The 23,493-nt window shown below is 37.6% G+C and overlaps 1 protein-coding gene across 2 annotated transcripts in view; it reads left to right on the top strand.

Annotated features, from left to right (window-relative positions):
• The window catches only part of LOC110375673 (guanylate cyclase 32E), a 31,888-nt gene that overhangs the window by 7,786 nt on the left and 609 nt on the right, over positions 1 to 23,493 (top strand). The window contains exons 2-25 of one of the 2 annotated variants that reach the window (XM_021333887.3): positions 380 to 515; positions 1,058 to 1,173; positions 4,693 to 4,800; positions 6,189 to 6,311; positions 6,777 to 6,978; positions 7,262 to 7,339; positions 10,342 to 10,586; positions 12,307 to 12,452; positions 14,816 to 14,933; positions 15,511 to 15,601; positions 17,322 to 17,498; positions 18,098 to 18,342; positions 20,298 to 20,402; positions 20,686 to 20,757; positions 20,940 to 21,111; positions 21,275 to 21,497; positions 21,717 to 21,851; positions 21,932 to 22,044; positions 22,124 to 22,275; positions 22,365 to 22,463; positions 22,550 to 22,694; positions 22,769 to 22,867; positions 22,957 to 23,227; positions 23,313 to 23,421. In XM_021333887.3, the coding sequence (XP_021189562.3) occupies positions 380 to 515; positions 1,058 to 1,173; positions 4,693 to 4,800; positions 6,189 to 6,311; positions 6,777 to 6,978; positions 7,262 to 7,339; positions 10,342 to 10,586; positions 12,307 to 12,452; positions 14,816 to 14,933; positions 15,511 to 15,601; positions 17,322 to 17,498; positions 18,098 to 18,342; positions 20,298 to 20,402; positions 20,686 to 20,757; positions 20,940 to 21,111; positions 21,275 to 21,497; positions 21,717 to 21,851; positions 21,932 to 22,044; positions 22,124 to 22,275; positions 22,365 to 22,463; positions 22,550 to 22,694; positions 22,769 to 22,867; positions 22,957 to 23,227; positions 23,313 to 23,421 (3,480 nt within the window). Of the gene's footprint in view, positions 1 to 379; positions 516 to 1,054; positions 1,174 to 4,692; positions 4,801 to 6,188; positions 6,312 to 6,776; positions 6,979 to 7,261; positions 7,340 to 10,341; positions 10,587 to 12,306; positions 12,453 to 14,815; positions 14,934 to 15,510; positions 15,602 to 17,321; positions 17,499 to 18,097; positions 18,343 to 20,297; positions 20,403 to 20,685; positions 20,758 to 20,939; positions 21,112 to 21,274; positions 21,498 to 21,716; positions 21,852 to 21,931; positions 22,045 to 22,123; positions 22,276 to 22,364; positions 22,464 to 22,549; positions 22,695 to 22,768; positions 22,868 to 22,956; positions 23,228 to 23,312; positions 23,422 to 23,493 lie in introns of those variants that run through there. The other variant, XM_064036095.1, reaches the window with a different exon arrangement.

Consider the following 23,493-nt stretch of genomic DNA (forward strand, 5'->3'; position numbering starts at 1 on the left):
TGCCACGATGAAATATGGTTCTCTCCCTAACAAATAATCAAATGAGTCAAATTTCTTATTATTTAACGTTTGTTAACTATGTTATAAATTATTAAATTCTTACGGTGGATATTAAGGTAAGGTAAAAGCGAATCTAAACGAAGGCAGCTAAAAGATATTGTTTTCAGTAGCTAATAATGACGTCAGTTAATGAATAGTCAATAAGTACTCCAGCAATTATGTTATTTATCATTCTTTGAGTTTTTTACTTTTTTTACTAAAAAACTTTGCTGTCTCTTCTTATCATAAGTTTTGTGAATAGAATATCAACTGGTTTACTAAAATTCAGCTACAACTCCAATTTTTATAAACAATACAATATTATTTACTTTGTTCGCAGTGGCACTGGTGTTGGGGCTTACTGGTGATATCACTAAAATGTTCCTACGGAGAGAAATTTATACTTGGCTATCTCACCGGCTCAGAGCGCCGGCCAGGAGACTTCAGCTACCAGCGACCCGGGAGAGTCATCTCAGGTACTAAGCATCATAAGCTAATTTATATGAAGACGTAAAGACGAGACAAATGGCAGACAATGATCCTTTATAATAAATACGCACTTAAAACTTCGACACGTAAGTAAGCATCCCAACTAGGTACTTAATTTCTAAAGTTAAATATCCTCCAAAACGACTCCCCGTTCTGTGCAACTTTAAGAGCTTTGCCATGTCGATAAATTTTCCATTAACGTCGACACTATCACTCTAGTGACTTAAGTTTTTAGTAAAATATTCCTTAGGGAGTTACATGGAAATAATGCTGCTTATGATAAACCACATAATATATTACAAACGAAAATGTATTTATATTAGGGTGAAGCCATCAAACGTGCATTTGTATATTTTGACTGACAAATCGAATCGCCTCAACAAGATTAATGGCGGCAACACTTGGCGCTGAATACACTTTATGAAATTATATTTGCTATTGCAAAATAAACAGTTGTGTAACAAATATTGACGTTACCATTTTGTAAAGATAAACAAATTCTGTTTAAATTAATTTTGCCTTGAAACAGGTGCCATTTCGATGGCGGTGGACGAGGTGAATGAAAAGCTTCTTGGTCCAATGGGTCACTCTCTAGACTTTGTCGTGGCGGAAACATACGGCCAAGAGGAAGTCTCTATTCGGCAGGTATGTCCCCTTTTAATAAATTACATTTTATTACTCCAGTAGACGTTAACTTCAATTCAGAGAAGAAAATCTTGTGAAAGTATTCCAATTTAGTTCGTAGATACTTTTTTCCAATCGGTTGCAAAATTGCTCGGGAGTTCATTGGGAGTGCCCCTGCCCACTCACTCGACGACCATTATTCTTTCACAGGTTGTGAACACAGATTACTCTCGGGAAATGTTATGTTATTGGTGATATCTTACGAGCTACTTCATGTATTCCCCAGACATTATATTATTTAGCAATAAAAGCAACAATATACTCAGCTACATTCACTAGAAAATATAGTTCTAAATTGTTACTAGTAAAAAAATCTGATGTGAATGTTATCGAATATGCAGAGCACATATTTTATTCTTCGTAAAAACTTGGCGTCGTGTACAACAGGCTGTCATCATAATTCACACGGAACTTTATTACGAGTTGAATTATGGGTAATGCGATACTACAACAAAACACAATCGATAACCGATAACGTTTACGATATGACATGCTTGATACACTGTGAAAATAGATAGGTAAATCAACAATAATGCTTAAACTTTTATAGATGACTTTATGGCCAGAAATACTATTGAGATGATAACTTGCAAAGCACAATAAAAAGCTTATAGGAACATTCATGCAATTTATTACAACTACCAGCCAGTAAGTATACTTAATCAGATTATGTCCCACTAGTCGCAGTTAGCACGAGTTTTATGGGCATAGACCGAAGTTTTACAATAGCCATTAGTACATCGCATGGCACTAAATTCACGTTTGATCCTACGAAACGAATTCAATCTGTATTGTTCCAAGAAATAAAATCTCCTAGAATTGCATTAGTGCTTCGGATTTTAACCGCCACATGAAACTATCAATTTGACTTGAAATAAAATCGTAATTTTTCAGCTGTCTTGTTTTCTTGTTAAGTAAAAGGACTACTTGAGTGTCATTGCATGTTTACTCTGTAATCCACTTAAGCATTGAATCTCATAAAATTAAATAGCAGTGTTCAGTATACAATAAACCTTGATTTAATAGTGTAGGTACTTTGTAACGAAGGCCGTCGATAAATAAGTTTTATCTAACTGTGAAGCTTGAAGTGTGCGATATAACGGATGCATCTGGTCAGGGACCAATAATAATGCAATGGCTATTCCTGCAAAAGCAATGACCCAGTAATGGTGGCCATCGACATGCAAAACACGTGCACGTCATTGAAGCGTCTTATTAGTTTAATTCAAGCCACTCTTCGCATCAAACCACTTTGGCTCGCACGCATGTGTTCGTATATTATCCACTTACCTGCAAATAAACATTACAGTATCGGCAAGAAATAACAATAAAGTTAATACAATCATCTTACCTTCCTATATTGTTAAAAACACATTGTGTTTGTTCTACATCAGATATGAATTGCTCAGGCATATTTTACACCTCATCCATTATGATGTCATTTAGGGACTGAAAAGTTTTTTACTTGAATAAGTTTCTACTTCTATTAGTTATTCCTTTTACTAGCAAAACCATTTCAAAGCCCCTAAACTCTGGCAAAAGGAATTGAGATTCATAAAGTAGAAAAGGACCACAAAATCTTTTCACATTGTATTGTAAAAGCGAGCGAGTAAAGAAGATTGGGTCACCATTAATGCCACCCTCTGTCCGTGGCCTGACGTATCCGCAAAGCTAACGCATAAAATGGTAATCGTGGATTCCTTGCGACTCACCCGGATTCTTGGAAAAAGTATTTTCTTCGAGCAACTTTTCCAGTGTCAAGTGCCCAAATGTTTTCCAATACTTTTTTAGCAAAACATAAACGAATAATTCTAAGAAAATTGTTATGAGAAATCTGTTTACAACTAACACATTAGCCATTAACTGAGATGGAAAAGAAGAAGGCTCATATTGAGTCGAACATCACTCAATTTATCTTTTGATCTGGTTTTGTTTATACAAATGTATCGCTATATCGTTCCAACTCTACTAAGTAACTGCATGTAGAACAGGAAACATCGAACATAAATTCCGCTGTTACAGGAAACACTATCTTTACAAACTTTTATCTATTAGGGGTATTTGTCTGCGAAATTGATGTTGTTGCGCAAAGTTGACATTCGCAGGCTCCGAGCGTAAAAAACGGGAGCATCAGTCGCTGTCGGTCGCATACTCTGCCATGCCATTACACACATTGTACCCAGAAATCCTTATGGGATGCCTACAGAGAAAGTCGTTGTTACCGTGACCATTCATGTTACTAGTGTGCGTGTATAAGCAATAACATTAGATTGGAAAGCGGTTTTGTTCGTGTCAATACTGTATGCAAAATTAGAGTACCTAGTAACTCAATGCCATTACGTTACAGATAATACTGTAATTGCTGTTTACGTCTGCAGTTAGCTAGAACAGTACCTACAACTAATTGTTCCCGTCATTATCGGTGTCCGTGTGCCCTCAATAGTAAATAAAATTTTCCGTTTCTCTTAGTTTCAACTCATTTCATGACAAATTGATAGTATAACTCGTTCACGGGGTACTTCCCTTTACAATAAATATTCTGTATCGTCTGTTTCAAACTTTTAACAGATAATAATGCTCCTTTTCATTGGCAGAGCTTAACGTTCAGAAATGCGTAATAAATTAAGTAACTTGAGCTCTCAGAAGTTGATTGGAGATATTTTATTGGAAAGGGAAACTGGCATTTAACAGAGAATAGAATTAGCATTAGTCAAATGTGGCCATACCTAAAACTGGAGGTAATGGATATAATGAACATGCGAAATACGAACAAGGCTATTTGGCTGTACGGAATCGAGATAGCTTGCTGTCTTTCAACCTTCCATAATATGATTATCAACACATTATTATTTAACCTCTTGAATGCCGCTAATTAGAAAACAATAGAAAATCCAATGTGTCTCGCGTAGATCTGCACGCCGGCATACAAGGAGTTATAATGTAGTACTTACGTAGTACATTATAACTCATGCTTTACAACGATTTAAGCACTGTTACTGAAAATGTCTAAAATGTAGGAACTTCAAAATTAAATATTATTTCGAAACGCGCTTCTCAAACAAAACGGGAGCTGCATTATATTCAGCAGTCACCAAAAAAGTAGACTGTTTACAACCGCCAACCTTAGTAAGTCGATTTAATAAACAAAGCCTTGAATGCAATTTGCGGAGACGACGACGGACATTTTAAAGTTGCATCGTTAAGTTTTTACAACTGCATAAAAATTTGTTTATGACGTATAAACGAATTTGTAAAATTTGTTTTCATTTTTATGTAAGTATTTAAAATTATGAATTTCGTACCAGTCTCCGACAGAGAATAATTTTACAACAGTTTCTTACTTTCTTGCCGTCATTATTTTTAGGAAACCAACACAGTACAAACTTTAGATGGAATTTGATTCATTTTATTCCGGTTTTCGCTATAACTAGCTTATTTTTGGTCCTTAAAATACACATCTAAACTAATTTGGCGGTGCAGGTGGCGTCACTATGGGCAGCCAACGTGTCGGCGTTCATTGGACCGCAAGAGACGTGTGTGCACGAAGGGCGCATGGCCGCAGCTTTCAATCTGCCTATGGTCAGCTACGTGAGTACCCTTTGAACTTGTTATGTAAACACCATGTATGTAGAGCTATGTTAGCTTAGAGAGGAAGGTGTTTTAAGATGTTAAAATTGAGAGTAAGATGGTTTTGGTTGTAATTAGTAAAGTCTATGTAAAACACTGGTTTTCAGCTGAATTCAGTTAGACTGGAAGTCGACCACCGACATATGGCTAGGTAGATTATGAGTAAAGTCCCTTACTTTACCATTTTACCCTCATCTTCCGAGCCTTTTCCCAAGCATGTTGGGGTCGGTTTCCTCAACTTACCATTTTAACCTACAGAAGAAAAATTGATTTGCGTAGATAATTGTTATGTTTGCAGATTAAAGAGGAACTTAAAATATTACAATTCTGCATCTGAAACTGTAAAACATCTGACATAGTGTTAGTCTATCGGCTGCTATAGATAGGCTAGGTACACTGCTACAGTAACCGCAAGCCGGTGATGGCCCGCAGGCAATATTGCATCCAATACATGTTATCGTGCACGACGTTATGACATCGTTATAACACGTTTTAGCTGTTACACTTTATCGATGATGTTAATCTCTATTACTCTCATACTCATCAGTGTTTACCCAACTTGATCGATCAACTGTCAAAGTACAATTTAGCATAATCGATATATCGTTATACACGCTTTACCTGAAGGTAATCGTGTTCAAAAGGTTTTGACATTAAGTGGTTCTAGAGACATGTATAAACGCTCCGAATGCTTTCCTATAACAGCTGATAAGACTGCACGAATAAATTACCTAAAAACCAGACTGTAGAATGAATCACTTATACAAAATTCGAGGGGAAAGAGTTATACGACATGTCGTACTAAACATAAACAGTGTAAATTGCGATACTAAGCTGCGGTTCACAATAAAACTTGACATCTTTCAATCGGCACACTGCCAAGAGTTCGCGAGTTAATTGGAAAAAGAACAATATACGTTATTGATGTCGAGTTGAAGGCAACGAAACTGCAAATGCAGTCAATGTCTTATGTTAATGTAATAACAAACTTGTCGAACTGCAAACATTATGTATGGTTGGCTACGTTTAGTATTTGACGGCAGCAATAAAGCCGGTTTGGCACGTGACGATTAGCGCTCTTTACATGCGCAATAAACATACTTAACGTAGTTTTCAGTCACAGAGTATATTATAGGTACTATATTGAGTTTCAGTGTTGTAGACGCGCTGAAAATCATTCATTCATGACTCTTATACGATATCGATCATGCATGATCGTAGTCGGCTGGTCAGGTGTCATGTCATATCTCTGGTTGTCTGAAGAGCTGTAGATACATCATTTTGTACTGATTGTGGTTACTAGGCACCGTTATTGCTATTTGTTTCTTCATGGTATTTGTTTGTTACAGTATTGCCGCGATGTTGCCAGCTCAAACAAGCGCGTATACTCGACGTTCGCGCGCACCAGGCCTTCGGACATCGACATCTCGCGCTCCGTGGTCGCCGTGCTCACGCATTTCAATTTCATGCATGTAAACATTATAACAATACATACATACAGTTACACATTTATGTTAATCGTTTGCTTAACGTAGTTTACTATATTTACAACATTTTACGACAAGTAGTTAAACCTACTTACTTATTGCTTTTAATTTTATTTTGTCTATGCCCAGCTATGCCTGTTTACAAAGTTTTTATTTCTCCAAGGGCTATAGACAGTGTTGCAAAGCAATTCCCGCGTAATTACATTATGAGTCCCGTGCAACAGGGATCGTCCTCGACTTTCCTTATTTTTTATCTCGTAGTAATAAAAGATTTTTTATACTACAAACTTAATTCGGTATCGCAATTTCCTTTCATAAATACGAGCTATTAAGAGATTTGAGTAACCGTAAAATTTAATCGTCCCTTTGTGTCATTCTTATTAGCGCATGGTAAAGAGGCGGGCAATTTCACTCTGCAAACTTGAGCTAATTTATCTTTTATTTTGGCAGGTAGCTTTCGTGTACCTAAAGGCTCCAAACCACGACTTTTCGCGTTTAGCGCTTGCAATAATAGCTGCGGCGAGAGAGAAACAAATATCGGTGCGGACTGTGCAAGTGTACCGACAGCCTTATTACTATGAGAACAGGCGGGAGAACTTCTCCCGTAACCCCTTCCTGGACATCGTTCGAGAGACGTACAAAGACACCAGAAGTACGTGACAAGTTTACATTGGAAATCAATTTGTTTTGAAATGTTCTGATTGATTCTACTAAAACCCATGTAGCTACGAACCTACATACTTGTGCAGTTCCTTTGTCAGTTTCTGGTTATTTTCAAAAGTTGATTCAAGACGTACCTACCTTAGGAATGGGAATGAAAACTTTACAAAGCCTGAAGATCTTTCTAGAGTATCGTACGGTTCATGAAAAGTACTGACTCTACATAATTTCCTAAGTGCTCGTTCATCATTTTAAAGTAATTATTTTTGTTGCAGTCTACGTTTCTGTGGGATATTATCATGATCACATCGGATTAATGTTGGCGTTGGATGCTATGAAGCTTCTGGACTCAGGTAACTTATTACAATTAAACAACTGTTCTGTTACATCATTTTTTATTATTGTTTTTAGGTACTTTATATCGATCCATTGATACGGTCAACTTAAGAACAACTTAACAGTTTATCAAATACATAATCTTTTGCTAATTAAGTAATTGAATTATAAACGGTGGTTTATAAAAAAGTCTATATTCAATACAAACTAAACCTGCATATTTATCCACCATATTATTTTGATTCCTCAACCTGAAACAGCCTTTGTACGTGAATAAAACATTTTCATCACGAAAGAACACGAGATTGATATCATTCCAGTTATCGGCCTCGGTATCAAAAGAAAAGTTTCCTGATTACTGTATAAAATAAAGGTATTTGCCCAAACTCAAGTAATGCCAATAGTAGAACCTTATCCCACAATAAATCGAGAGGAAACATCCAATATGCTTTAAGGAAAATACTTACCTATAAGTCCATCTCTGGATATTGTACTCGTACCTTCAGAAAAAGTTTTTTTTTATGATGGATTTGTATTTTCTTGTTTTTTTTTTTTATATAGCCGCTTAGTCACTCAACTATAACTTTCAATCTTATTACTCGACACGACACAAACTCATCACCAACTTTCGATACGTTAGGTCAAGTGTTCAAGCAAGCTTGGTGTGACAGTGTGACCTGATTAATAGTCGCATAGTAAGACCTATCCTAGGATTATCGTCATGTACTTTGTACCTACTCTGTCTTAGTCAATAACTATTCTCTCAAAGTGAAATACACAACTGAAAAAGTCTCACATCCCACATGTGTCAGATATTCAGAGAATTATTTCTGTATTCTATCTCGCACGCCGCCAGTTGAGTTTATAAATCTACTTACACATACACAAAGCACCCTATTAGCCTTGTAAAGCAATATATCAAAGAGTGACTGTGCAAGTGAAAAGCTTGACTACGTGCTTGATTTCCATAAGCTCGCGTGTGATATATTTGTCTAGATCCTCCCTTTGTTAGACCGACACCAACGCCCCATTATGCGGGAGGAACGCCTTCACTCGCGTTATTCATTCTCTCTTTTCATGGCACATTAAGGACGGAAAACAAATGCATATTGATAACTCTCAGAACTTATATTACATGAATATTTATGGATTCATTTCGCAACCTGTTCTGTTGCATCAATAGGGAGAATAAGTACTCATCTCTCTGCCCCGTAGAGAAAAGTAAATGGTCTATACCCACATCGTAGTCAATATAAATAAATACATGTAAACACAAACACTATCAGAGCGCTATGAGATGAAAAACACCATCTTTCTGATTGAAAGTACACGAACAATATGTTTCGGGCTCGGAAGCTATACAAATGTTCACTCATACGAAAGTATCAACACATACGCCTAAAAAGTAACCCGGCTGTATCAGAGCTATTTAAAGATTTCCCTCAAAAATGATACCTACATGAAAATAGAAAATAGGAACGGTCATGTTTGTGACAGATAACTAATATACCGATTCTATTTACGAGTATTACAAACATGTCATCATAATATGGATGACATGTTTTGCTAGCCTGTTTGTATTTTTGTGGTAAACTTCAATTATTAATTATAACAGTCGATTCTACTTAAAGGAAAACCCGACTGACCAATTTTCTTGAGCCAAGACTGGTTTGAGAAAAAATATATTTCCTTTAAAATGAAAAGGGGCTTAGTTCAGATTATTGGAAAGTAATAAGCTTAAAGATCTCGGCGAGCTATTCAATAGTTATTGGAGGAAGTATTGCGGGGTGTTGGAGCGAGCTGTTTGCCTCGTCGTGAGCACATCGATCAAGTGACGAGCAAATATTGTGGCTCTTCAGATGCGGTGCTATTCAGTTGCCACATATTTTCCACTATTACCGTCTTACCACAAAAACTTTTAAGCCTCAGTTTTAGCCTTGTCTAAAAAATTGACAAATTATGAAGTTGACATATGGTTCATTTTGCAGCCACATTTTTTTTAGACAAGTGTAAAACAGGCGTTTAAGTTTTTGTAGTAAGGCCATTAGGTACTTACTTATATGCGTCTAATGTTCTTCAAATAAAGTTTTATTTTTTAAACTAATCTTAGGTACATACTTCACGGTTCATGGGTCCTAATCATTATTCAAGAGCACGTTCATTAAGCCTTGGGAAGATAAACAAATGGTTACAGTCCTTATCATACGTTATCAAATAACCTATTTAACCATAAAACGTGGACTATTGACAACTGGAAGTGTCTGGTAACAATGACGCCTTTTTTCAGATTGTAAAATACAAACGTTGGAAATATAAAAGTTTTATAGCATCGTTTTGTTTGGGCGCGCAGTTTGCACCAGCCAACGGTATTCGTATGACGGATTTTCATGTGAAAGCTCAGAATTCAGGGAAAAATATTTTCACAAACAATTTTCAGGAGAATAGCGGTCTTTAACATTAAAAAATGGAATAATAAATAAAATGTTACGGCATTACAGATAATGTAACCCGGTATGAAAACAGAATTAAAGAATCGTCTTTTGTTTTTAAGTTAACGCAAATCTAGATAAAGATGCAAAACGAGACGGATTATTAAATTGAATATATAAAACGTGTCTGGGATTTTTAAATCCTGACGTTCATACTAAACAAAAGAATACGACTTTTTGTTTTTAGGGAGAATATAAGACACAACATTTGTTCTCCAATATTTAATTAAATTCGGCATTACTGTTTGAGGCTTGCTCCCTGTTAATCTACTTAGTTATTACGTATCTTCAAACATTGTAACCACATCATACACTTTGCCACTATTCGCACGAGGATTTGCAGCCATTGATAAGGTCACGATTATATTAGGTGCTTTATAATCTTCCCGATATACAATGTGGTTTCTATCTATTCTAATATCTATTATCATTTTGTTATGCAACACAGAAGAATTTAATAAACAAAATAAAATGTAAAAGGGCAAATATACACTTATTTAGAAAAATAAAAATAATTTATTTTATCTCAGGTGAATACGCAGCTATCGGCGTCGACGTTGACAAATACGAATCTGAGGAGGCAATCCGGTACCTATCCGGGCCGCTCCGCAAGGAGCCAGGAGCCCGAACTCCTCAGGCTTTTCGCTCATACCTGGCTGTGGCCCCATCACCATCTCCTTCGTACCCAGTGTTCGCGAGAGAAGTCAATAGAAGACTGCAGATGCCACCGTTCAATTTCACCAATCCTTTGCTTGCTTTCGGCGGTGGGAAAGTGGTGAGTAGCCCAATGTATTGCAGGATACCAATAACGCATGTTAGATACTACGCAAATATACGAATTGGTTTTTATTTTTAACAATGTCAACTGAAATAAATAAGTTTATTTTGCTGATGAACAAGAGTGATGAAGGAAGATTTTGTAGTTTATTGTTAGAAACTAGTTTGTAATTTAAAAGAGGGAGCTAGGTTTTTAGACCTGTATGTCAGTAGATCGGAAGATATTAAATGTCTCATCAATAAACCTGAATCATGAACTAGTGTTTATGTTGGATTTTCAAAATATATAGCTGGCAATCGTTTATTGACATCTGCAACTAATTAATGCTATAAAATCGTATCCATTGTTTTGATTGCAATGTTTATTGTCTAACTGCATGCAGAAAACAAAGCTATTAAAATAAACGTAGCAGAAAGAAGAAAAGTCGTTGTCGTACGTCAAAGTTTAATTAAAAGATTTAATTTTACTGTTTCTCGGTAAAGAAAACAGATTCAGACATCGTTAACATCACTATAGCATTTACATAATACTCTGTCAAACTAATTAAACGGGATGTTAATTCTCTGTGTTAATTAAAACCTGCATCTGACACACTGGCATCATTAATCTATATACAGGGTGCTATAGTTACACGAACATGGAAACGACTACATTAGAGCGAATTATGCATCGCGTCCATTTTGCCCTTTCGTAATTAAATCTGCATCCTCAAAGTAATTAATTCAAAGGCAAAGAATGAGCGTACCCGCAAGAGGGATGTTTTAATCTAATGAATAAAAGCCACGTAAAGTCCGGCTACAACTATTCCTGTTTGTACTTCATTTACTTACTCATTTCTTCATTTTGTGTAAGTAAATGAAGAATGTCAACGCAGGTGATGATGATGATGAGCAACACTCATCACACCGCATTGACTTTGTAAAATCAATTCATCAGTCTTTCTTACCTATGTAAGTAGGTACGTGAATTCGCATCAAATGGTTATAGACGACGATTTATCCAAGAAAATAAAAACACTAAAATATCATTTTATTCTTACTTTTTAGTCTGTGAGGAACAGCGCTTCCGTGGAAATATTTTGCTTCCAAGCGGCTAAGCTGTGTTTTGTGAGGGGTATGAGCGCCGGCGTAATTGCAGGCACAAGCGACATATTTCATCTTTGTTTCTCAGACGACGGCGCATTTGCTATGCTTTTGTCATTGTAAACGCTCTAACGCGACTTTCTGCTCATTTGCTCTTTTATATTACTTAGATAATTGTAAATCGGATTCAAAGCTTAATTACATTGCACAAGTTCGTCATTCGTGCCCGAAAAGATGTTTCACAACTAATATGAATATGCAAAAGGACGTAATGAAGTAAGTTCCATAAACAAATTCTAGAGTAGACCAACAACTAAGTTTTAATAGGTTTTATACCCGGACATTTTACAATCCTACGCTTTATATAACCAATAGAGGTAGGCAGTTACCTGAACACCGGACCCGCCCGGTTATCTGACCCTCTAAATGAGTTTTCGTTATTTCACCGCCTATTCGACCCCTAAATGAATTTTCTTAAAGTTGACACCAGGCTTAATGGCTTTCTGGGATTACAGCATGTGAAAAAAGGCCGTTTTCGGTTCATTAATTTTGATTTAAATAGAGAAGTTAAGAATTTCATTACCTGACAACTTAGTTCAGACTACCACCGTTTATTTGTTTTTTTCATTGAATAGATCCCGGTAGAGGCGGCTTGGCTACATGATTCCGTGTGGGTATATGCGCGGGCGCTGGCAGAAGCGCTCACTAGTGGCGAAGGGCCGCGGGATGGAAGAGCTATTGCAGCGCGCATGAGAAACACCACCTACCATAGTGTTATGGGGTAACAGACCTTTCATCTTCTTAATATTTTTCCACGTTCACATTGTAAGGCACACTACTATACCTTCAAGAGGAAATCAGATGTGATATCTTTATAACAAATGCGAAAACAATGACCAACAGGGTCAACGCTATTTCGATTAAATTGGTGAACCGATTTAGAAAACATTTGGTTTCGAGATCGAACACCAGATATTTGTACTCATTTGCATGAAATAGCAGGAAACCCGGTTGAGCCAAGGAAAAATACATAAACTTCTAGATTTTTTTAGAAATAAGTTCCAATAACACGAATTTCCGCGCATGATTGTTGCAAATTAACGTAATTTTCAACTCCAATCAGAGATAAAAACGGGCCCTGGTCGTTCAATTCTTACTGCCACGATTCGTGGGCCACGACGTCCGATAACGAACTGGCTTACCCTCTGGTTAGGTAACCGCAACGTGCTTCTTTGTAACACAGCTTAGAGATTGTGGCTTGGCTAACAGAATTAGAAGCGATATAGTCAACCGCTTAGATAGTTGAATCGAGGATAATCTCGATCGAAAAATCGTGGCGTCCCACACAGTGGCGTAGCGTGGGGGGGGCATGGGGGGCACATTCCCCGGGCGGCAGCTTTCAGGGGGCGGCAAAATTTACTCAATAAAAAAAAATTGTTTGCAACTAGTATCTGCGCCGCTACATAAAACTGTCTAACAATAACAAAACATTAAACAAGAAAGTTGAAACTTTTTAAACTTAAAATTAATTATCGTTAAAATTTGGTACTTAAAACACACGTGACACTACATTTTACGTAATTTTGGTTTTGAGTCTTAAATAAAAAATAATTAAAATTTCGCGCTCGCTTCGCTCGCGTATTCAGAAACTGTATGCACTTCATTTTGCATTTGTCAACAAACAAAAAGTTAAGTACGTTTGGGCTAAATTTTACGTAATATTTGGTTTACGTCCCATAAAAATTTCGCGCTCGCTTCGCTTGCGTATTCAGAAACTACATTATGTCCCTCATTTTTGCATTTGTCAACAAACAAAACGTTAAGTATGTTTGGGGCAAAATTTTACGTAATTATTGTTTTAAGTCCCATACAAATTTCGCGCTCGCTTCGCTCGCGTATTCAAAAACGATGTGCCCTTGTTTTTGCATCTGTCAACAAACAAAAAGTTAAGTACGTTTGGGCTAAATTTTACGTAATATTTGGTTTAAGTCCCATAAAAATTTCGCGCTCGCTTCGCTCGCGTATTCAGAAACTATATTATGGCCCTTATTTTTGCTTTTGTCAACAAACAAAACGTTAAGTATGTTTGGGGCTAAATTTTACGTAATTATTGTTTTAAGTCCCATAAAATTTCGCGCTCGCTTCGCTCGCGTATTCAAAAACGATATGCCCTTATTTTTGCATCTGTCAACAAGCAAAAAGTTTACGTTACGTTTGGGCTAAATTTTACGTAATTTTTGGTTTAAGTCCGTTAAAAATTTCCTGCTCGCTTCGCTCGCGTTTTGGAATTTTGAAACCTTCCAGAAATCAAGTAACAAGGATATAAAAGAAAAGTCTACTTGAGAACCCCCCCTTCTGCCGGGGCTGCGGGTTGTTCGAAAGAATTACCATAAAACATAAAAGGCCTTCGACAGAACACGACGGTTTTTAATCAGTAAGAGTCTGACACTCCCTCACCGCTGCTAACCCACAGCGGGAAGGGTCATTTGATGATTTTTAACGTCGATACAAAAAAAAACCTTTTTTTGAAGTCGGTTAAAAATGACAAACGGCCAGTAACACTTGTTAAAAAAAATACACGGGAAGGGGCGGCAAAATCGACAACTGCCCCGGGCGGCAGATACCCACGCTACGCCACTGGTCCCACAGATTCAAGAAGTTCTTTAACTAATTTTACGTTTCAGAAAACGAGTAAAACTATCTACTCTTTTCTATTTGAAAAGTCAAAAAAATCTGTTCCCTTTTCCACGGTTGCTTTGAAACAATTCTCACAACAAATAGTTTTCGTGTTGGGACCCCATATTGCGTGTTTTTGTGCAGCGACACAAGAGCTTTACCACTTCCTCGTTCAATTAACAGGTCAAAGCTCCGCTTTTATTTTTGTTTTGTTTGTATAGATTTAATCAAGCAACTAAGCCGATACGAAATTCTTTGGTAAAATTATAAGAAACTATTTAGAACATATGGTAGGCGACTGGCTGCGAACTGCAGTATTTTCAATTAATTCATAATTTGAGCTAGCTATGACTGAAAAGGAATATGTGAGGAATGCGTTAGCGTTCCACTATTTCTTCCAATGGGAACGTAGACCAACTTTAGGTATGAAGATGTCTATATAATTGTCTGGTTTTCCCTTACAATCAGTTACTGGGTGCACATGGACGAGCATGGTGACGCGGAAGGCAACTATACGCTGCTGAGCATCGACCCAGCGAAACCGCCCGGCCTCTACCCTCTCGCAGTCCTACACAAGTCAGCACCTGTAAGTTATTTGATGGAACTTGACTAAGACCTTGCCAAAACCATGCCTATATGGGAATTAATTTCAACAAGTTTTGTATCATTGCGACCGTAAAATCATATATCGTATATCATCGGATAAGAATAGGAGCTATCCTATTCCAGATTATCCTTGATTTTTTACAAAAAATTCAAAGGTTTGCAACATTTGTACGGGTTATAAGGCTAATGATATAAATATCTGCATGAAAACACTTACATCTACATGTAAATAGATTCGTTATCAAATATCCGAAACACGTACGCACAACGATACTCGACGTGCCCCGAATAAACGGCATCTTTTAACCGTTTACGTCACATTTTGGCGTGGAAGATGCACTTTGGTGCCAACCGGCGTATGGATTCAAATCTGAAGATACTAAGGTCCTTTAAACTGGAACAATCTGTAATCCTATAAGCATTTGAAATATTTTCGCATGTAGGTAGGTACCTAATTTATATTCACGTTCTATTTCTGCAGAAAACTGTTTGATCTAGCGAGGAATCGACCAGAAAAATCAGTTCGTGGAAATCGTAAAAATATTTATTTCTCACAGGAAGTACGATTTTTACGGGAGATGGAGTGGCCAGGCGGCCAGGTGCCCCTCTCCGAGCCACCGTGCGGGTTTAGAGGAGAAAAATGCGTCAGTAAGTAACACCAGTGTTTACTTTTAGACTAAGTACATTTTTACACGTTGTCGCGAACACCCGTTGTTGTGAAAAGTGTAGTCACTTTTCCTTAATGCGGAACTTATGTTGAAAGCTAATAGAATCAGCAAGTGGGCGAGAGTACTCCATTACGAACGGGCGGCGGACAGGGTCCGACCATTTTGTTTACTGGCGATCTAAAAAACTAATATGTACTGTTAGAGCTCGGGTCGGCATTAAGCGCAAGGTTTGTAAGCGACAGTAAGTGGGGTGGGTCGTAAAAGTGTCGTTACGAGTCGTAGTGACAAGCAATGCTGAGCAGCGGGCCATCGGGCGCACGCTGCGCCGCCGCCCGCCGACATCGCCACCTAATGCGAACGAACATAGCTTCACACTACTCATGACAGCCTCACATACTTACTTGTGACATGAAAATACTTTAAAGCACTATATTACGGCCTAGCAGTCCTCTGTTACGTACCTACATTTACAAACGAGAGTAATACATCCAGGTCACAGGTCAAATTCTCAGATTTCGACTCAAACAGTTAATGAAAGGGTTCGCCTTCATATTATTCTAGTTTTGTTTAGACCAAATCCAGTCCGAGGTTTATTGAAAAATAATCTTCCCTCCATTGAATAGTTTAGTGGCTTTAAGAAAAACCTTTTACTTTGATATTCAATGTAGGTACGTACTTAGTCATAATAATATCTCGAAGAGGTCATTCGTTTAGAATAGCATTTTAATCCAACACTACTTAGTGAAAAGGAAATCGGTTTTTCTGCAAAGAAATAGTCCATTTCAATTTGCTGAGCTTTATTGACGTGGAGATTTTCTTGAAAAGAAATTGCATGAAGGAAACGAGCCTTCATTCTATTACACTGATAGTGGACCCAATTAACTGAACTATTAGTAATGGCCAGTGCAATCATCTTATCTTTGCTCCTTATACATTAATGTGTAATTTGGATTTTTAACTTTTGTGTTTATTTTATATTTCTGTTAATGAAATAGTTCAAATAGCGGAGCCTTAATACCTAAGTACTTGCTTCCTTTGCTCGATCTTTCAAACGTTCTTTGTGTTCTAGTTCAGCGTTCAGGAATCCAGCTCTTTGAAACTAGCCATAAATTGAACACAAGCGTTTATTACAAGTAATTAAAATTCTTCAAAGAAAACCCTATTCCATCTAAAATTAAGTTCCAAAATTCAATTATGACATTAAATTCCATTTTCGTTTCGCTAATTCTCTAAACAAATAATGTAGTCGAGTCGGGATTAATGTTTGTTGCAAAGATTAAAGGCATGTCATTCACCTCGGCGTTGTTTTGAAGTGTACACTACATTTCAGTCAATCTGGTGATGCACAGACGACTCGGTAGGTCTTGACTGTCTTTAACGACGTCATAAACTGAACCGTACCTAATTCCTTCTGCCTTAAGTTCACTAACTTTTCTAACAATGACATAAAATTCAAAATCACGCGAGCGTAAACATAGTTAAGAATCACAAACAAACAAATTAATTTGTTAATACGGCACTTCAAACCTTTCTTGATGGTTCAATTCTTTACTGGATTACTGAACTATAAAACATCTAACGGGTTTTATGCCCTAGCAAATTTATTCTTAGAAAATATTCAGCTTATCAAGAAAATATAACTTTTATTAAAAGTAATTTGAAGTTTTATTAATTTTAATAAGCAACTTTTTCCAACGTAGGCCACATCGGAGCATGGGCATTAGGAGCTTCGGGAGGCACATTAGCACTCCTTGCTTTAGCAGCCCTCGCGCTATACCGTGGTTGGCGTTACGAACAAGAGCTCGACTCATTGCTGTGGAAAATCGACTTCCGAGAATTACATCTGCCTGAGGAAGAACAACGAGCGAACAAACTGAGTAGGTAAACCGAACTTGTACATGTTGTCTGCATGCGCGCTAAAGTTAACTATTGTTTGTAAGAACTAGGTACTTTCCGTACAAGAGGAATGCAGGTAAGCTGAATATTCAGACTTAGTACTTAGTTGTTCTTATTGTATGCTGCACTTGCAAATTCTGCTCCCATAGAACTACAGCTTATATGTTTCCATGTAAGTAGAGCGGCCTTTAATTTTCGCACGCGACCAAAAGCGGGTTATCTGTCCGACACAAAAATGTACCCTATATTTCTGCCTTTTGTTGTCTTTGCCTGTGAAATGAATTTGCTCATGCGGTATGGAATTGTTGATGGGAAATATTTCAACGAATGCTCCACTCCAATGAACAGTTTTATATAGTTCAATGCTATAGAAATATTTAAGTTGAGAGTGCATTCTTTTTGTTACTGTAAACGGGAGTTCGAGTTGGTGAAGTATCAAATAGTGTTAAAAATAGAAGTGTGTGTTCAGTCAGTTTCTGAGTTATTTTTTCAGAACATGGTTTCAAAAACATGATGTATTCTAATTTTAAGATTTTCTAAATTCTTTACGAGTTGATCAGAGCTGAATTCTTCCAGCAAGATAGCAATGCGGGCGGTAACGTGTCCTCTTCAACCAATGCCGTGGCCACCAATGAGAAGAACGGAGGCAGCACGGGAGGAGTGCGATCCAGCCAGGTGTCCCTCAGTTCCAACCCGGACCTGGACTTCAGATACTCGGCCATATTCACTGAGGTAGCGTTCTACCGCGGCCGACTGCTCGCTGTCAAGAGAGTGCGCAGACACCACATTGATATCAACAGGGAGATCAAGAAGGAGCTTAAGATTGTAAGTTAATCTTTTTTTTTATATTCCCAAGTCAAGACTAGGTGTTTTTCAGTAGCAACATGAGACTAGCAAAATGTGGTGTTAGTATCAGACGCTATGGTTAGGGTTCAAATTATTTTTTGCAGGATATTAAACTATTTTATTTAAAAAAACTCACAATGAAGTAGTACAAATTAATCTAAGTAACTAAATAAATACACAAGAGGCCTCCGAATTCAAATAAGTTCTAATAATATGCAGACATAGTCTCCTTATTTTTACAAACAATAAAGTTCATGCTCATCAGATACCTACGTCTAGGTGATACATCGATCAATATTTTATTCATTGAACTAAATAAGCTGTACCTTAACTCATAAAACATGGTCTAGTAATTTACTTTGATAAATCCTTACGGCATTACATGGGGTTAGCTCAAAGGCTTTCCTCGTAACAAAACAAACAAAACATTTCTCTTTCAAGCTCGTCTTGTATGATGGGGCACCGACTCAGACAAATCGTTTTAATAAATCCGATTTACTGAACTGATGCTGCCGTACCTATGTATTAGGCACAATATAAATAAATAGCCAGGTTTATCCAACGAAATATGTGGTCCTGGATGTTTATGAACATCTTTCGTCATCATTACGATACAATAGTTATGTATGTAATGTATACTGTGGCTGGTAAATACTGCTACCTACATGAGCAAATTAACTTCTGTGTCCTATTTCGTTCATAACGTAATTTTTGCAGCATTTTAGCAAACTACTCCTACTCTCACTAGCAGACGCGCCTGGAAAGATTGAGATAAATTATTAAAAATGTTTTTGAAGTGGGTGATAAAAATTAAAGTTTAAGTTATTCTATGTTACCTAGGGGTTTACTTTTGGATGTGGATCTGTCTGATTAAGTGGAATGTACCTAATATTTAAGGGTTCGTAATCAAGTTATAGATTCCATACCATCTAACTGGAGATTTGTGTTTACTTAAAAGAAATCTTTGAAATTGATTTCAAAGTTTTCCAAGCACTGAAAGGTATTTGAAATACAGCTAATGAATTAAGCTCTCGTAAGAGGTGATTTGTTCAGGTGTGGATAAATACTTTGTTAGTTCGCAGTAACTTACAGCTGTTTGTTCAGTTTCAGTTAATAATAGACTTTATTAAAAATCTTTAGAGAAAAAACTCAAATAAAATATTCCAATAAGTAACTGAACTTTTCTTGTAACGTAGGTGACTTTCGCTAATCACTGAATATATGGTGAAGTTTGTTTGCTACTGTCTGAATGTTGAATTTGTGGGCTCAGCAACTTTGAATATCGAAGATTAGGAATTCCTCAATTAATAATATGAAATGCTATAAGAAAGGATCTATCTACCACATATCTTGTATTCAGCCGTTCGTTTTTTCGCTTACGATAGGAGGAGTTCCTATTGAACAGGGTAACTGATAACATTAATTTATTACTTTCTACCGCGCCCACACAATCACGAATATTTTTGTTAATGGTCTTCGGATAAAAATCGGAGTCATATTCGAGCGTAAATGTAGGAAATTAGGTACATGCCTTTGAATTCTGGCTATCTGCCCCGGATATGTTAGCATTGACAGATCCCGCCCTAAGAATAAAGAAGATTGTGGGTACCTACATCTTTCCGATAGTCATTAAATTCATTATGAAAAAAAAATGTGTGTACATCCTTCCCGTATTCATTAAACTCTATGATGATAGAGTTATGTGAAAAGCTTTATTACATTTTATTTTGTAAAAATCCTAACTTTTATGTTCTAAAATAGCTTCTGGTAGCTACAAAATAGGTAGGTACCAACATATTTCAATATGTGTAGATGTATACTGAGTAAATAAAACAGTAGAGTTCTGTTTTATTTACACATTCAGAATGTACAATAGCCGTATTTGCTAGATATTGTATCTCCAGCGTGCAATAATAAAATGTGTGTGTCGGCAGATGCGGGATTTGCAACATGATAACGTGAACGGGTTCGTTGGCGCGTGTATCGAGCCGCCCAACGTTTGTGCTTTATCCGAATACTGCACGAGAGGCAGTCTCAAGGTAAAACGATATAAGGGTGCATCTACACGGTGCAAGTAGCTTGCGCATGTTGAGGCACACGCGCAGGTTACATGCTTTCAAAAACGTGCGAGTTCAGCAACTCACGCATATACCCACCCGCGTGCGCTTGTCACTTGCGCATGTTAACTTGCTCCAGCTACATGCACCGTGTAGATGCACCCTAAACTACATGTATATATTCTATTTTAAGCATTGCAACATTCAAAGATAAAAATCTTTGGCAACAAATTCGAGATGTTGTTTAATGCTCCATTTTTCACAGGACATTCTTGAGAATGAAGATATCAAATTGGATAACATGTTCATCGCGTCTCTAGTGGGAGATATAATTAGAGTAAGTTTCATAAATCGTACCTACATACACGCTTATTATACTTATACCTACATATAACTCGCATGCAAATGCGACTTATAAAAATGTTCAGACAATATAATTTTCCATTTATCCCCAAACGAAATCAATCCTTATACCATACAGAGTTAGGTAAATGAAGTCAATTAATTTTGTTTCCCCAGGGGATGATTTTCATCCATGAGTCACCGCTACAGTTCCATGGTGCACTCCGGCCATCCAACTGCTTAGTAGACGCGCGCTGGGTCGTTAAACTGGCAGATTTCGGATTAAAAGAATTTAGAAAGGGTGAACTGCCTCCATCGGAGTCAAATGCCTTGAGATCTCACATTGAAGGTAAGCTATTACTTCATTAATTTGCAGTTTACATAAAGGTACCTAACTTACTTATTTTGAACATAACTTTCTCATTAGGTATTACCAACTTGAACGCCTACGAGCAAGTACCTAATAGCACATGACGGTTTCCTTTTTCATCAACCCTCCCACATCTTCACAGGTTTAGCATATTTATCCCCGGAGCTGCTTCGCTCAGCGGGCTGGGGCAAGGAAACCACGAACATGACAGAAGAATTACACGACGGTTCCCCGCCGTCCGACGTTTACGCATTTGCACTAGTTCTATACGAACTGCACACACGACGAGGTCCATTTGGTGGTGACGCATTACCAGTTCCCTCGCTGCTGCACAGGATAGCAGCTCCCGACCCCGCGCCTTACAGGTAGGTATGTGTCTGAGCAGTGGGCTACGAGACCTTAGTTCTATACTAACCATGACGGCTTTGCGCTCATTTAAACAATATCATGGTCTGCTCACCAGACATTACTTAACAAAACTGTATCATTTCTTTCACAACTTTTTTTTTATTAAAATTCAGATAGTGATTCAGTAGGTACGATATAAAAATATGTAATTAAATAATGCTCATTTTAAATTGCAGGCCTCCACTAGATGCGTTAACTGCAAGTTTCGATTGTGTAAGAGAATGTTGCACTGAATGCTGGGCAGAAGACCCGTCAGCTAGACCAGACTTCAAGGCCATTCGTACGCGACTAAGACCACTTCGGAAGGGCATGTAAGGAGCTTTGCCAATAGTTGATTGTGGATACGGAGCAATAAGTCGTTTCTTGAAATATCTATTCTTGCCTATTTCAGGAAACCAAACATATTTGATAACATGATTGCCATGATGGAGAAATACGCGAACAATCTCGAGGCTTTAGTGGACGAGAGGACTGATCAATTGCAGGAGGAGAAGAAAAAGACTGGTTAGTACCATTTTAAGCATTGTAATATACCTACCACATAGCTAGACTTTTTTACCTTTACCTATTTGCTGTATTTCAGAGGCTTTATTAGAAGAAATGCTGCCAGCACCGGTGGCCGACCAGTTGAAGCGAGGTCGACGGGTTATGCCAGAGAGCTATGATTCCGTGACCATTTACTTTAGTGATATTGTTGGCTTCACAGCCATGTCAGCGGAGAGTACTCCATTACAGGTAAACAATGGATGTTCAGCTCTCTTTGACCTCATTTTGATCAAAATATACTGCATGTAGTTCTAACAGTGATTGTTTTCTGCTTACAGGTGGTAGATTTTTTGAATGATCTTTACACGTGTTTTGATTCAATATTAGAAAATTTTGACGTCTATAAAGTGGAAACTATAGGCGATGCTTACATGGTGGTAAGTATTTAGCAACTACTTATGTAGTTTTAATTTACTGTTTATTTTGACCATGAACATGATTTAAATGATTTCCTATTCTCTAGGTGTCGGGCTTGCCAATTCGTAATGGTATTCTCCACGCAGGCGAAGTGGCATCGATGGCTCTTGCTCTATTATCGGCCACGAGGGCATTTCGCTTACGACATCGACCTGACCATAGGTTAATGTTGCGAGTTGGTCTACATTCAGGTAAAGAAAATTATGTCACTTTAAGTATATAAATGTCAATGAATTGTCTAATGTGTCGTAAATAACCTTCACAGGGCCAGTATGTGCAGGAGTAGTGGGACTAAAAATGCCCCGATATTGTCTATTTGGAGACACGGTTAACACTGCCAGTCGTTTCGAATCGACAGGAGCGCGTAAGTATTTACCTCAAATGGTCGTTTATTGTCGGTATGCTATTTTCGAAAGACATACGTCACATACTAATTATTTCGGTTTATTGCAGCCCTAAAAATCCACTGCAGTGCAGCGTGCAAGATGTTGCTTGATCAACTAGGAGGGTACATTCTCGAAGAGCGGGGTATAGTCTCAATGAAAGGTAAACGTGACCAGGTAACGTATTGGTTGCGAGGCGAAGAGCCAACCGCAGCCGCCGCCCGGGCCAGGCGTCGAGCGGCCAGAGACAATGCACAACCGCCGGGAAGCACAGACAAACGAGGACAGAGGAGCTCCCTCAAAACTAGGAACTGGAAGAATCAAGTCGGCGGCCTGCATAGGTAACGACTAGTTCGAATTTTGAAGATTTTTGTTTTTATATTCAAACGTTGATCCTAATTGCTGCTTTTATTCTTTTGTTTTAAGATGTTGCAGTTTAGAATCTCCTAAAAAATTGCGCTTCGCATCCGGAAACCATTTAGAATCTCATACGGATGGGGTTTTACACCATCGAAGCGATGAGTATCTCATGGAAGTAAGTGCCTCCACTGAGCAATCGGAAGGTTGAGAAGAGAATTCAGTACATTTAACACATTTAATTTTGGTT

The sequence above is a fragment of the Helicoverpa armigera genome, chromosome 9, assembly GCF_030705265.1.
Source record: "Helicoverpa armigera isolate CAAS_96S chromosome 9, ASM3070526v1, whole genome shotgun sequence".
Taxonomy (NCBI): Eukaryota; Metazoa; Arthropoda; class Insecta; order Lepidoptera; family Noctuidae; genus Helicoverpa; species Helicoverpa armigera.